Source organism: Pseudonaja textilis, chromosome 7 (genome assembly GCF_049901715.1).
Source record: "Pseudonaja textilis isolate UNSWEBS1 chromosome 7, rPseTex1.2, whole genome shotgun sequence".
NCBI lineage: Eukaryota > Metazoa > Chordata > Lepidosauria > Squamata > Elapidae > Pseudonaja > Pseudonaja textilis.
The window spans coordinates 33,717-46,141 of NC_141996.1; the positions used below are offsets into that span (position 1 = coordinate 33,717).

At 56.9% G+C, this 12,425-nt stretch overlaps 1 protein-coding gene across 3 annotated transcripts in view; it reads left to right on the forward strand.

Moving 5' to 3' along the window:
- Window positions 1-2,839: 2,839 nt before the first annotated feature.
- The window catches only part of DCHS1 (dachsous cadherin-related 1), a 31,843-nt gene continuing 22,257 nt past the window's right edge, over window positions 2,840-12,425 (forward strand). For 2 of the 3 annotated variants that reach the window (XM_026721658.2, XM_087936846.1), the window contains exons 1-3: window positions 4,006-4,659; window positions 4,951-6,765; window positions 12,025-12,213. In XM_026721658.2, the coding sequence (XP_026577443.2) occupies window positions 5,032-6,765; window positions 12,025-12,213 (1,923 nt within the window). In that variant the 5' untranslated portion in view covers window positions 4,006-4,659; window positions 4,951-5,031. Of the gene's footprint in view, window positions 3,014-4,005; window positions 4,660-4,950; window positions 6,766-12,024; window positions 12,214-12,425 lie in introns of those variants that run through there. The other variant, XM_087936845.1, reaches the window with a different exon arrangement.

Genomic DNA, 12,425 nt, shown 5'->3' on the forward strand with positions numbered 1-12,425 from the left:
TACATTGGGCTGTAATCCTCATTAACAGAATAGCAGACTTGGAAGTCCTCCAACAGGAGACCTTCCATCATTCTGGACAAATGGCTACCTGGCAATTTCTTCTTGAAAACCACCAGGGTTGGACCACGCACAACTTGAGTGGGGTTAGTCAGCCAGTTATAAATGCCATCTTACCAAAAAGTAGGTTGTGGTCTTCTTTGTCAAATGCTTTAGACTATAGAAATACTACAGGGAGTCCTCAACTTACAACAGTTCATTTAGTTACAATGGCATTGAAAAAAGTGACTTATGACCATTTTTCACACCTATGACCACTGCAGCATCTCCATGTTAATGTGATCAAAATTCAGGCATTTGGCCACTAACTCATATTTATGACGGTTGCAGTGTCCTGTGTCATGTGACCCTGTTTTGTGAACCTTCTGACAAGTAAAGTCAATGGGGAAGCCAGATTCATTTAACAACCAGGTTACTAACTTAACAACTATAGTGATTCATCTAACAACTAGGACAAGAAAGTAAAATTTGGGCAAAATCTCGATGAAGATTCTCAGCCATCCAGGTCATGCATCAGTCAATGCAGCGTGCCAGGTGCCGAATGGCTTCGGGAAACAAAGCAACCAGTTCTTAAACGGTTGGCGTAACATAGAAGACACGACACGATTCAGCACAAGATTCAGCAATCCATTTGCATTTAAAAGACAAAGGCCGCTCCTGTGAAGACAGCCAGGTTGCACATGGAGATCTTAGGCCAGTGGGGTGCTCTAATGGTTGTTGGTGTGAACCAGTTGCCAAGCACCCAGATTGTGATCGCATGATTGTGGGGACGGTGCAATGGCTGGAATTCTGAGGACCAGTCATAAGTACCGTTCAGCCAGCAGCATTGTGATTTCAAATAATTGTTGAAGAAATAGTGAGTACAATTCATATTTGTACTGCACAGATCATCACTACAACTGACCCCAATCAGTTTTCTATTGTACTTTTCTATTCAGATAAAAGCCCATGTAGTATGTAATACTTGGGTTCTGCCCACACATAAAATATGTTGTAGGAATGAATGGATCCCAATGGGCCATTTGATTAATGTGTGGTTCAAACTATTGATCTCCCTCTTTTCTATAGTTGGCATTCAAGAAATAGAAATGCTGTCATCTCCCTCCCTCTCCCCCAATCCCTCAAATACAGGAATACTCAGTGAGGATTCTCCTTTCTGAATAATCCCAGGTTGGCATTCCAGTCCCCATACATAAACAGCATGTCTTGTTCACAGGTTTTCTCAGTTTCAGATTGAACCTAACCATAAAACCCATCGATCTCTTATTCCACATCACTGGCCAAAGCATACACTTGGATAATTGTCATGTTGAAGGGTTCCTTACAAAAACTAATACTCCCAATCTTCCCCACAACCAACCCCACCCACTCCCACCCTGAGAAGTGTGCTGGACTGAGAGGGATTGGGGCAAGGTCACTCAGCCGGTTCTCTGGGGGACCCATGAGGCTCAAGAACTGGTGGTCAGGCCTTACAAGTATGCACCAGGAAGCACCTCTCGCACAGGCCTGGGGGGGGGGAGAGAATAAAACGGGGGGAGCGGGGGCTTAAATCCAGATCATTTCCTGGTGAGGCATGGGCACCAGCTCCCCTCTCTGCCCCCTGGAGATGCCTTAGCCCATTTAACCCCTGCCCCCAGCCAGGTCCCAACCTAGAAGTTCCTGGTTGTCTCCTTGCTAAGCACCAATCAAGGTTGTGGGTTTCCCTGAGCTGTTGGACAGAGTGCCAACACTCTGCCGGTGGACAAGAAGTGGAGAAGGGCAAGCGGCAACACATCCCTTGAGAGGCTGCCCAAGCGGTGCGACTGGAAGGGCAGAAGAGCCTTCAGAGCGCTGCAGGAGAGGGCAGCAGTAGGGAGCCTCTGAGGGGCGCCAGGGTCAAAGGACGTGACCCAGAAGGGCTGGCAGCAGCAGCCAGACTCGCAGGAAGCCTCCTGGCAAGCTAAACTTTGCTGCAGGGGAAGCTCTGTAGGGAGGCTGCCCCTTGTTCTCCTGGAGCTAGGAGAGAGCAGGACATCTCCCCACCAACAACCCTCCCTGAGGAGAAAGGGCCAGGCTTTCTGAGGCTCAGCGAGGGGGCTGACTAGCAGCCTCCAACTCTGTGTCTCTCCCCCCGCCCCCCATGCTTTGAATTCTGGGCTGAAGCACAAGATGTTGTGGTTGTGTGATGGCTGGGGAGAGGGCGGGAGGGACGGAATGGGTGTTGGGGTTTGTTGTTCGAACTGATGGGTAGCTGCAAACATCCAGCGCCATGAAAAAGAAGGAAATAAGTAACATCTGGAGGCGAAATCGTCCCCTTTAAACAGGCAGGAGGAATTGCCAGTTCTCGAGACCCACAACTACACACTACTGGCAAAAACGCGGCCCGGGAGGCCTCGAGTCTCGTTCCCCCACCGGACATTCGGCTGCCCAACCTCTTTTCCAACAACCAGCGGGCAACTTCTCCATTCAAACGCCGCCAACCGAAGCGAGGCGAGGAGTCACCGGACCGAAGGAGATGTCCGAACATGTGATGATGTGTGACTTTTTCACCCCCCACCCAGCACCTCCGAGGGGAGCAGGCGGCGGTGGACACGAGTTTCGGGCTCGAGATGGGCCCCATAGCAGCTCTCTGGCTCCGAGGACGCAGACCTCCCGCCCGCTCCGCCTCGATTCTCCGCCGAGGAGTTGAGGGGTGGGAACTGGCTGGCGGAGGGGGGATGAAGGGGAGGGGGCGCGGCGCCACGGCGAAAGAAGGGCCGGGCAGGAGCGGGGCGGGCGGGCGAGGCAGCGAGGCTCGAGTTTCACTGGAGCCCCGCTCGTTCGTTCTTCCGCCGCTGGCTCCACGGTTCTCCCACCCAGTCCGACTTCAGCTTCTGCCCAGCCGAGCAGGCATCAGGCGGCGGCAGCCTCTCTTCGCCGCGGGACTGCGTCGCCGACTAGAGGAGCGCAAGGCGGATGGCCAGCAAAGACGATGGACGTAGGTGACCGGGATGCCCGGACGCGTCCCCAGCAATCCGTCGCTCACTCGCTCGGATTGCCCTGCAGCCGGGCGGGGAAGGGAAGCCGCGGCTGGGCCCTCCTGGGGACGGGCGGGGGAGGGGTCGCGAGAGGAACAGTATCACCCTTGGGCTCAGCGCTCTTCTTCCCGCCCCGGGTGCCGCTTGGGCTCCTTCGGCCTCGGCCGTCCCAGCATCCTACTTCTTCCCTGCCGTCGGGTCCTGTCATCGGAAGAGCAGCGCTACTCGCAGGGGCTCCGCCAGGGATGGACGGGCGGGGGCTCACGTTTCACAGGCCCGCCTGGAACCGCCTCCCCCCACCCCGCGATCGGCGCTGGGCAAATTGGAAGCAGCTGTGGCGCTGGGCGCCTCCACGCCTGCTGTAGCTGAGGTCACGCCTGGCCTCTCCCTCGGGCCGGCGGCGGCGGCAGGGAGGGCGGCGGGGCTCCCGGGCGCAGAGACCAGCCCGGGGTTGCGGAGTCGAAGCCGCCATTTGCCCACCCGACGGAGAGGAGAGGCGCGCGCCGACGCCCGGTCGGGTACCAAAGCTGTGGCCAGAGCTTCTTCACCCTGAAGGGAGGCGGCGCTCTTTGCGTCCCGCCGGATGTTCTCCTCGGTTGCCACGGGTCTGGCCAAGGAGGATTCGGGGTTCCGCGGGCGGCGGCTTCGCGGGTCTCCCTGAGCAAGAAGGACTCTCTGCTCCGGCTGGACGGGGACGAGTGCGGGCGCGCGAAGGCTCGCGGCCGGGGGAGGGGAGTGAGGACCGAGACGCGCCTCCCTATCTGGCCTGGGTGCCCGCCGGCGACAGGCACGAGCTCCCGGCGAGACTGCCGCCGGGCGCCGGCTCATCTCTTGCTTGCGGCGGCCGAGCGTGCCTGCTCTGCCGTGCGCCCTTCCCGGCCGGGCCGCCAAGCCAGGAGGGGCGCGCCTCCATCGGGCCGGAGCCTCCGCCTGCCCGGGCAGGCGGGGGCGCTTTCAAGCCCGGCCAAGTATGAGCTCAGACGCGCGGCTGTCGGCGCGCAGACCGCTAAACCAGCTTTGCCCGGACTGCGAGCCGCGGCGGGGCCTCCGCGAGGGAGGGGCGGGGGCAGCCCCTGCTCCTGGGGCCGCAGCCAGCTCCGCTCCCTTGCCCCCCCCTCGCAGCCCTGCAGTGAGAGGGAGCGACGGCAGGGGGAGCGAGCGGTGGGCCGGAGCCAGGGAGCCGCAGACAAAGGGAGAGAGGCGCGCGCGCGCGCGAGCGCAAAGGAAGCCGAAACAAAGGGGATCGTGGCCAGGGCTCCCCCGCCCGCCCACCGAGTGGCTTTGCGCTGTCGCCGGAGTCCGAGGTGCCGACGGGGGCCGGTGGGCGTTCGCAGCTGCGAGAACTCCTGCTCTGTGGCTTCTCGCAGCTTGGCAGGCGACAGCTCGGGGACGACTGGCTCTCCCTCTTCACGTTCGCTGGCCGGGACGAGCCGCCCCAAGGACCCGCTGTCCTGCGGCTGGAGCGCAAGGCGGGCGGTGTAGCTGGAGTACAGGCAGTCCGTCCCCAGTGCTCAGCGCCCATCTTTGGGACATCCGGAAGGGGAGGGGAACCGTGTACTACCTGAAACACGGCCTGGCTCTACCTGGCGCAACAAGGCTCTTCAGGGTAATTAACTCCCTGCCAAGCAGCCCCGCCCCCCCATCTTCCCTAAATAGGTGCCAGTCCTTGAAGATTAGTTGCCTCGATCAGAGTGGAGCTATCAAGAAGGGATTTGGGGAGACAGGAGTGATGAATGGGGAGGATGCTTCCCCCATGTCCCAGTAGCCCATCAGCCCTTGGCTCATTTGCTGTGCCCCTCCAAGTCCCATCAATCTCTTGGTTCGCGTTGCCACCCCCCCGCCCCCGCCCCCGCCCCCCAACTCTGGTCCTGACCAGCTTTCTTTGCATCCCCTGCAGGATTAAGGTGCCTGCCCTGCCAAGTGGGACCTGCAGTTCTTCCCAGGCACCCTCCAAAGGAGCTACAGGGGGCAGCTGAGGATGGGGCCCCTTGCCCTTGTTTTGCTGCTGCTGCTGCCACTGCTTGGGGGCCGTTGCACGACAGTGCCAGGCACTCTGGACCTGCAGGTTGATGAGGAGATGCCTGCAGGCACCATCATCGGAGACATAAGTGCAGGCCTGCCCGCAGGCACCACCAGCTATATGTACTTCATTTCTGCCCAGGAGGGCAGCGGTGTTGCCACAGATCTTGAGATTGATGAGAACACAGGCATCATCAAGACAGCAGGGGTGCTGGACCACGAAAGCCGCGACCACTACAGTTTTATTGCTGTCACCCCAGATGGTGCCACAGTGGAAGTCAACATCCAGGTCAATGACATCAATGACCACGCCCCCACCTTTCCTAAGCAGCGGGCTGCCCTCTTCATCCCGGAACACACGCACCCCGGCAGCCACTTCCCTCTGGATCCTGCCTTTGATGCAGACAGCAACCTGCTCACTACCCAGGGCTATGCAATCAAGGCGGGAAACGTGGGCCAGGCTTTCCAGCTGGAGACGCGCCGCGGGCCCAACGGAGTGTTGCACCCAGAACTGGTAGTGAGCAGCATTCTAGACCGCGAGGCTCGGTCTGCCTTCACCTTGCTTCTTGAGGCCTATGATGGCGGATCCCCCCCAAGGAGCTCCCAAATGACTTTGGAAGTGTCTGTCCAAGACATTAATGACAATGCGCCAGCCTTCAACCAGAGCCGCTACCATACGCTGATCCCGGAAAACTTGCTCCCTGGCAGCAGCATCCTCCAGGTCTTTGCCTGGGACGCTGATGAGGGAGATAATGGTGCAGTGGTGTACGAGATTAACCGCCGGCAGAGTGACCCGGAGCAGTTTTTCACCATCGATGCGTCCACAGGAGTAATCAAGCTCAACAAGGGGCTGGACTACGAACTCCGGAAAGTGCATGAGCTGGTCGTGCAAGCCCGGGACAAGGCCATCCACCCAGAAGTTTCCACCACCTTCGTTACAATCCAGGTCCGGGATTACAATGACAACCAGCCCACCATGACAATTATCTTCCTCAGTGAGGATGGCTCCCCACGCATCTCTGAAGGGGCTCAGCCCGGCCAGTTTGTGGCCCGCATTTCTGTCTCTGATCCTGACTATGGAGAATACGCCAATGTCAACGTCTCCTTGGAGGGGGGCGAGGGGAAATTTGCTCTCACAACCAAAGACAATATCATCTACTTGATCTGTGTGGATCAAATGCTGGACCGTGAGGAACGGGATTCTTATGAGCTGCGAGTCACAGCCACGGATGCTGGAACTCCCCCTCTGCGGGCTGAGTCGGCTTTTGTGTTGCAGGTGACGGATATCAATGACAATCCTCCTCTCTTCGATGCCCAGGAGTACGAGCAGAGCGTCCCTGAGGTGGTTTACCCAGGCAGCTTTGTCCTGCAAGTGACCGCCCGTGACAAAGACCAAGGCCCCAACGGGGAGATCCACTACAGCATCCTGCACAGCCACCAGTCCCACTCCCACTGGTTTGCCATTGACCCAGCCACTGGCATTGTCACCACTGCTTCCGCCTTGGATTATGAGACCGACCCACACCCTCGGCTGACTGTGCTGGCCACTGACCGCGGCAGGCCCCCCCTCTCCTCTACCACAGTGGTCCTTGTCACCCTGCAGGATGTCAACGATAACGAGCCTGTCTTTGAAAGTAACTTCTACAATATTTCCTTGAAGGAGAACGTGTCCCCTGGCACCTGCTTCCTCCAGGTGAGCAAAGATCGGGATGCAGTTAGGAGCGATCCGTCTTGGGGAAAAGCGTGGCTTCCTCGGGGCAGGAGGGGTGTTTAGTTCCTGGGTAGTAAAGGCAGCTTCTCACCATGTGGCTCCTGCCTTGGCTGGCACACGCGGAGGTGAACTCTGGATGCTGTTTCTGAAATTCATTCTCATGCAGCCTCTGCTCAGAACTGCTGGATTGCTTTGGGCTGCTGGTTCTCATTGGTGGAGATTCCCTGGCCATTCCTCAACTTCCTAGGAGCCACCGCTTGCAAACGCTGGCTGTATAAACCTTGCTTTAGGCCATAGAGAAATACTGTGCTTTGGGAGCAGTGGAAAAGTTGCAGTATTAAATTTATTGCCAGCAGATGTGGCCACCACATGGATGGTACACAACGGAGGCCAGACCAAGTGGGAGTGAGGGCTTGCAGCATTGAGGCAGCAGATGTGAAGGCTGTGGGTGGGGACATGGCAGTGGAGAAAGATTCCCTGCCCTCTGCCTCTGGGCCCATCAGGTCAGCCCAAGGAGCCCAGACAGTCCTTGCTGGTGGAACGGGCCACAGTAAGGAAACCATGCTCTTGCAGAGTCGGCGGCCCATCAATGTGGTATCCTCCAGCCTTTGGGGCACTGTTGATGCATGCGTAGTTGTTACTTCATCTCTGAGCACAATTATTTCAGGAGTTTTTGAGATTTGGTTGGCTGCTTGGCCATGCAGTTCTGTGTTGATTTTCACAGATAGAATTGATTAATTTTAACCTTCTTTGGACTTCCTCAATTTTTATCCTTGTGTTTTTCCAATTGCAGAGTGTACCATGTGCTTCTTTTGATTCCTTTGCTTTGTACCCAAGAAGAATGTAAGCTTGGCCCCAATCCTGCACTTTTGACAGTCAAATCTCTCGAACGGCTCTCTTCTCTTCCTTCCTCTTCCTCTTCTCCTCTATCCTCCTCTCTCTTCCCCCTTCTCTCTTCTCCTCTCCCTTCCTTCCTCTCCTCTCCTCTTCCCTTCCCCTCCCCTCTCTCCTCTCCTCTCCCAGTCTGCAGCACCCTCTCTCTCTCTCTTATACTCACTCCTGCTTCCTGAGGAATTCCTTCTGCCTCTGGAACATAGTTTGCGTTACAGGAAGGACCTTTTGGCTTTCCTGTGAAAATCCCTCTCCCCTCTCTTGTTGGGCAGAGACCCAACTGCAACTGATGTGGGACTACAAGTGGTATGGCATAAACACCAGACATGAGTGTTGTTGAGTCCGTTTATCTTGGCTTAAATACCACAGTGGGGTATTTGCTACTCCCAGTGCAGAGCCTGCACTGATCTTTCCCAGCCAACTTTCCTGCAGTGAGCACCCTGGTGGGGGGAGGGGGGGCATCTTTGCCCCTTTGCAGTGCTTAGAAGTATCAAAACCAAGATGGGGCTATAAAAGGAATTTAGATTTCTCAAAATTGCAGTAGGAAGTAGCCACATTTGCCAATTCTCCCTAAAAAAGTTTACAGACTCCCAGTAAGTCAAACTGTGCCATGCTATGGATGCTCAAGCTGTAAGAGTGGCATGCACATCGTGTCTGCCTGCTTCTGCTTTAGGAAGTAGCCATGCCCGCTCAGAAAACACACCCTTGTGTCAAAGAGGCACCCTAAAACAGCATGCCTGTGCCCACTCTGAAGCCCCTTGCCAGGCCCTCCTGGTGCCTCCTGAATGGAAGTGCAAGGGCACGACTCCTGGGGCAGGCCACTGGGCCAGGCCAAGGAAAGGCCAGCCTTTCTTGAAGGAAGCATGAGCAGTAGGCCCCGGAGCGGCCCCGGGGACCCATAAAATCCCCGAAACCAGCCAGACAACCAAACGCAGGACTACAAAAGAGGACAGTCCAAAGAGCACCCAAAATTCTCGTACCCTCCACCCCCTGTTCCCATATTTGAACCATTTCTTTGTGCTCCCCGATTTGGTCTCTTTATCCATTTATATTTATTTAGTTATCCCATTTATATAGCCAGCCTTCACAGTGAGTGACTCTGCGTGGCCCACAGAATTAAAATAGAGTAAAAACAATAACGAACTTTATACAACTTAAACACAGGCAGCTGAAACACAACCCCAAAAACTGTCCCAAAGGTGCTTTTTCAAGAGGCAGCTGGACTTTCTGGGTTTTTTTTGAAGACGTTTCACTTCTCATCCAAGTGGTCACCAGTGGTCACCAGCTGCCTGCAAGGAGTATCAATCGTTCCCTTCCCCACCATCTAGTCAGAGCTGAAGAAGCTCCTTGGATGAGGAGCACAACATTCAAAAGAAAAACCAGAAAGTCCAGATGCCCCTTGAAAAGGCCCGTTTGGGACAACCAGGACCTGGGGGACGGAGACTCTCCACAGACAACCCAAATAACTAACACAACCAAGAAGCACTTTAGAAAAAGGGAAGAAGACCACAATTGATCTCCCTGCGGTGGCTTCTGGTTGCTTTGATGAGAGTGCTGTTGCTGTGGTGCCAGGGTACAGGGGTCATGGTGCCAGGGTATGGGGCTCGTGGTACCTGGATAGGAGAGGGACCCTGTGCCAGGGTACAGGGTTTGTGCCCAGCCCAGGAGGGGGTTGCATTAAGAGTTGTGCTGCTAAGCCATCCTCTCTTTGCTGAATGAAATGGGCTCCCCTGCGGAGGGTTTGGAGCCGGTCAGATCAGGGCCTCCTCCTCCTCCTTATCCTGCCTCTTTAGCGTTGCTTCTGCTCTGGAGGTCTTCAGGCGCAGGGCTGGTTGCTGCAAGGGAGGTGCAGCCCCAACTCCGCTGCTGCTGCTGCTGCTGCTGCTGCTGCTGCTGCTGTTTTCATTTCTCTCGGGGCAGCTTCCTTTCCTGACCCAGCCATGCTGGCCATCCGCTTCCTGGCTGACCTCAGAGACCAACAGTCTGAAGCTGGAAGCCAGCCCTTCCTGAAATAGCCCAGCTGTTTTTAGCCGCTCGGCATCTCTGCCAGGCCCAGGGAGGGCAGCTGAGCAGGGAGAGGCTGAGCAGGGAGCCTGCGTGGGTTTGCTGACCACACTGGCGCCAGTGCTCCCACCGCTCTCGAGCCTGAACCAAAGCCAGATGTGGAGCTGTGGCTTTTGCACATCTGTAGATGGGGCCTCTTGGGCAGCCTGCCACTTGGTGCCTTGGAGATGGGGTGGGCCAGGCCAGCAGGCAAGGTAGGAATCCCTGCTGCAGTAAAAGCTGCACCAACTCTTGGTGAGAGGAGTCCGTCTTGGGCTGGTTATGGCAGAAAGTAGTTGGGGGCCTGTTGCTCTTGTCCAACTGGGAGAAGGGGCAGGAAATCCGGGGAGGGGATGTGCTGAGCTTGGAAAGGAAGGGCTCCCCTCAGAGCAATCCATTCAAATGGCTTCCGTAGGTTTTACGGCCATTAAAACATGGAAAGACCCAGCAGCTTCTTCTGACAGAGGCTGCCTTAGAAGCTGAAAAACATCCTGTTGCCCTCCTGCCCCCCCCCCCCCGACCACAAAAGTTGATGGGATGGGAACTATTTACCAGCATGCCTACAGAAAAATTGGGGGAGTTGTAAAATGTATGTGTCCCATGAAAATGGAAAAAGAAAAATAATGTTTGGCTCGGCTCTTCCAGTCACACAGGCGCATTAGGTCAACTTTTCTCTGTCTCCCAAGTCTCCCTTGCGGGGAACGTAACTGCCCTGCCCTCCCTGTGCAGGACAGCCTGGGGGTTGGGGTGGGGGTGGGGGGTTGTTATGATGCAAGGGCAGCTCCAAGTCCTTCCAGTCGGAGGGAGCGCCCTAAGAGCTGAAGCTGAAGTCACCCTGGAGGCCACCCTTCCTGGGGTCCCTGGCATAAGGGGCCCAGCCTGGGACCAGAGGGTGGCCAAGGCGATGGGCTGCCCTGGAAGCCCTTCTCTTGGCTAGGGCAGCTCTGCAGGAGAACGGGGAGGCCCTGGGCAAGGTGGCCCTATCCCGATGAAGTCAGGTGAGCAGGGTCCAGAGGGGCTGGGCCAGCTTTCTTGCTCCTTTCCTCCCGTCTCCCCCTGCCCCAAGCGGCTCCCCTTACCCTCTTCTGCCTAGCAGTTTCGAGTGGACTTTTCCCCTCCAATCAGGCCTTGAACACCTAGAAAGGCCCCTTTTCCCAAGAGAGCCCTAACCAGTGGCCCTTGGGGGGGGGGCGTTACCGAGAGGGATGGGGAGTCCAGTCTGGGCCCTCCAAGGCGTATGAACAAAACATCATGTGGCAAAAGTGGGGTGAGCTCGGGTTCCCCAGACAGGAGAGCCTCCATCCCAAACCTCCCGCCATGTGTGTATGTGTGTGTGTGTCTGTGTGTCTGTGTCCTCCAGCCCCTTTCTTTTACCAAACCAAGACAGGTCTGTCCTGCTTTGCCCTCAGAAGGAGCCCCATTGCAACTCCCCCTGCCCCCCCACCCCAGCAGACACCCGTGCTTCTACAGGCTGCGTGCTTCCTCCTTTTTAAGCAGACAGGAATTGCCTTTTGGGGGAGGGGATCTCTTCTTGGGGATCAACTTCTCTAGGGTTCTTCGGTGGTCTCCCATTCCAGAACTAGCCGCATCCGGTCCATCTTCCTTCTTTAGGACAAAAGTCAGCGGGGGGGCTGTCCCCTGCAAACTCCCCATCCCATTTGTGTCTGGTACCCCTTCCCGTAGCCTCCTTCCTGTCCTCTGGCCACAGCTTGGGGCTCTCTTCCTCTTCCTGATGGGCAGAAACCTCCTCCCAGCCCGCCCAGTGGAACCAATGTGGGTAGAAGATGAGGGGAAGGCGGGAGTGGGGGGGATGAGGGGCCAGAGCAGGATCAGCAGCCTCCGCCCGGAGTGTGTGAGCAGACTGGTTGAGCCCCTCCCTCCTCAGATGCTGGATGCCTCCCAGAGTTCCTGGCACCTGGTCGCTTCCAGATGATCCGAACCCTGTGGGGAAGGGTGTGCGTGTGTCCCTATCAGCAAAGTCCCTTGCAATCCTCCGCCTGGCTGCAGAAGCCCTTCCTCTTCCAGTTGTCTCAATATTGGAGCTGAGAGGGAAACTCCCCCACCTGCCCCCATGCCCCCACCCCATTGCAAGGGTGTGTCTGTGTGTTTGTCTGTGTGTGTGTGTGTGTACGGAGGCTGACCTGGCTTGGGAGAAATCCTCCAGCCCTCTGACTGTTGTCCCAGCAGAACCCAGGGAGCGGGTGGGCGGGGGCTAGCAAGGGTCGCTGAGCAAGGTGGGGCTGACTCTTGGCACCCTAGCATCTTCCCGTCCGGTGAGTCAGCAGGGTACTTCTGCATTTGCCACAGATCACAGCCACCGATGCAGACAGTGGTTCCTGGGGAATCATCTCTTATACCCTGGGCACGGGGCTCAGCAGCCTGGTTCCTTCTGCATTCCTTCTTGGGGAAGAGACCGGTCAGCTATGCACTGCACAAGGCCTGGACCGGGATGAGGGGCCTTCTGCCTACGACTTCACAGTCACAGCCGTTGATGGGGTGAGCAGCCACAAGGACTCGAGCAGCCTCAGAAAGGCATCTTGGGCTCAGAGGAGACCCTCCCAGCAAAAGGCTTTGCTGGGTGTTGGAAGCGGGGTGTACAGTGGGTCCCTCAGAAGCCCCCAAAGCTGCCAGCCCCTTCAGCCCTTTCTCAGAGCCAAGGCAGAGGCATGAGCCTGTGCCCCATCAGAGGCCTCTGGAGAACGGCCGCT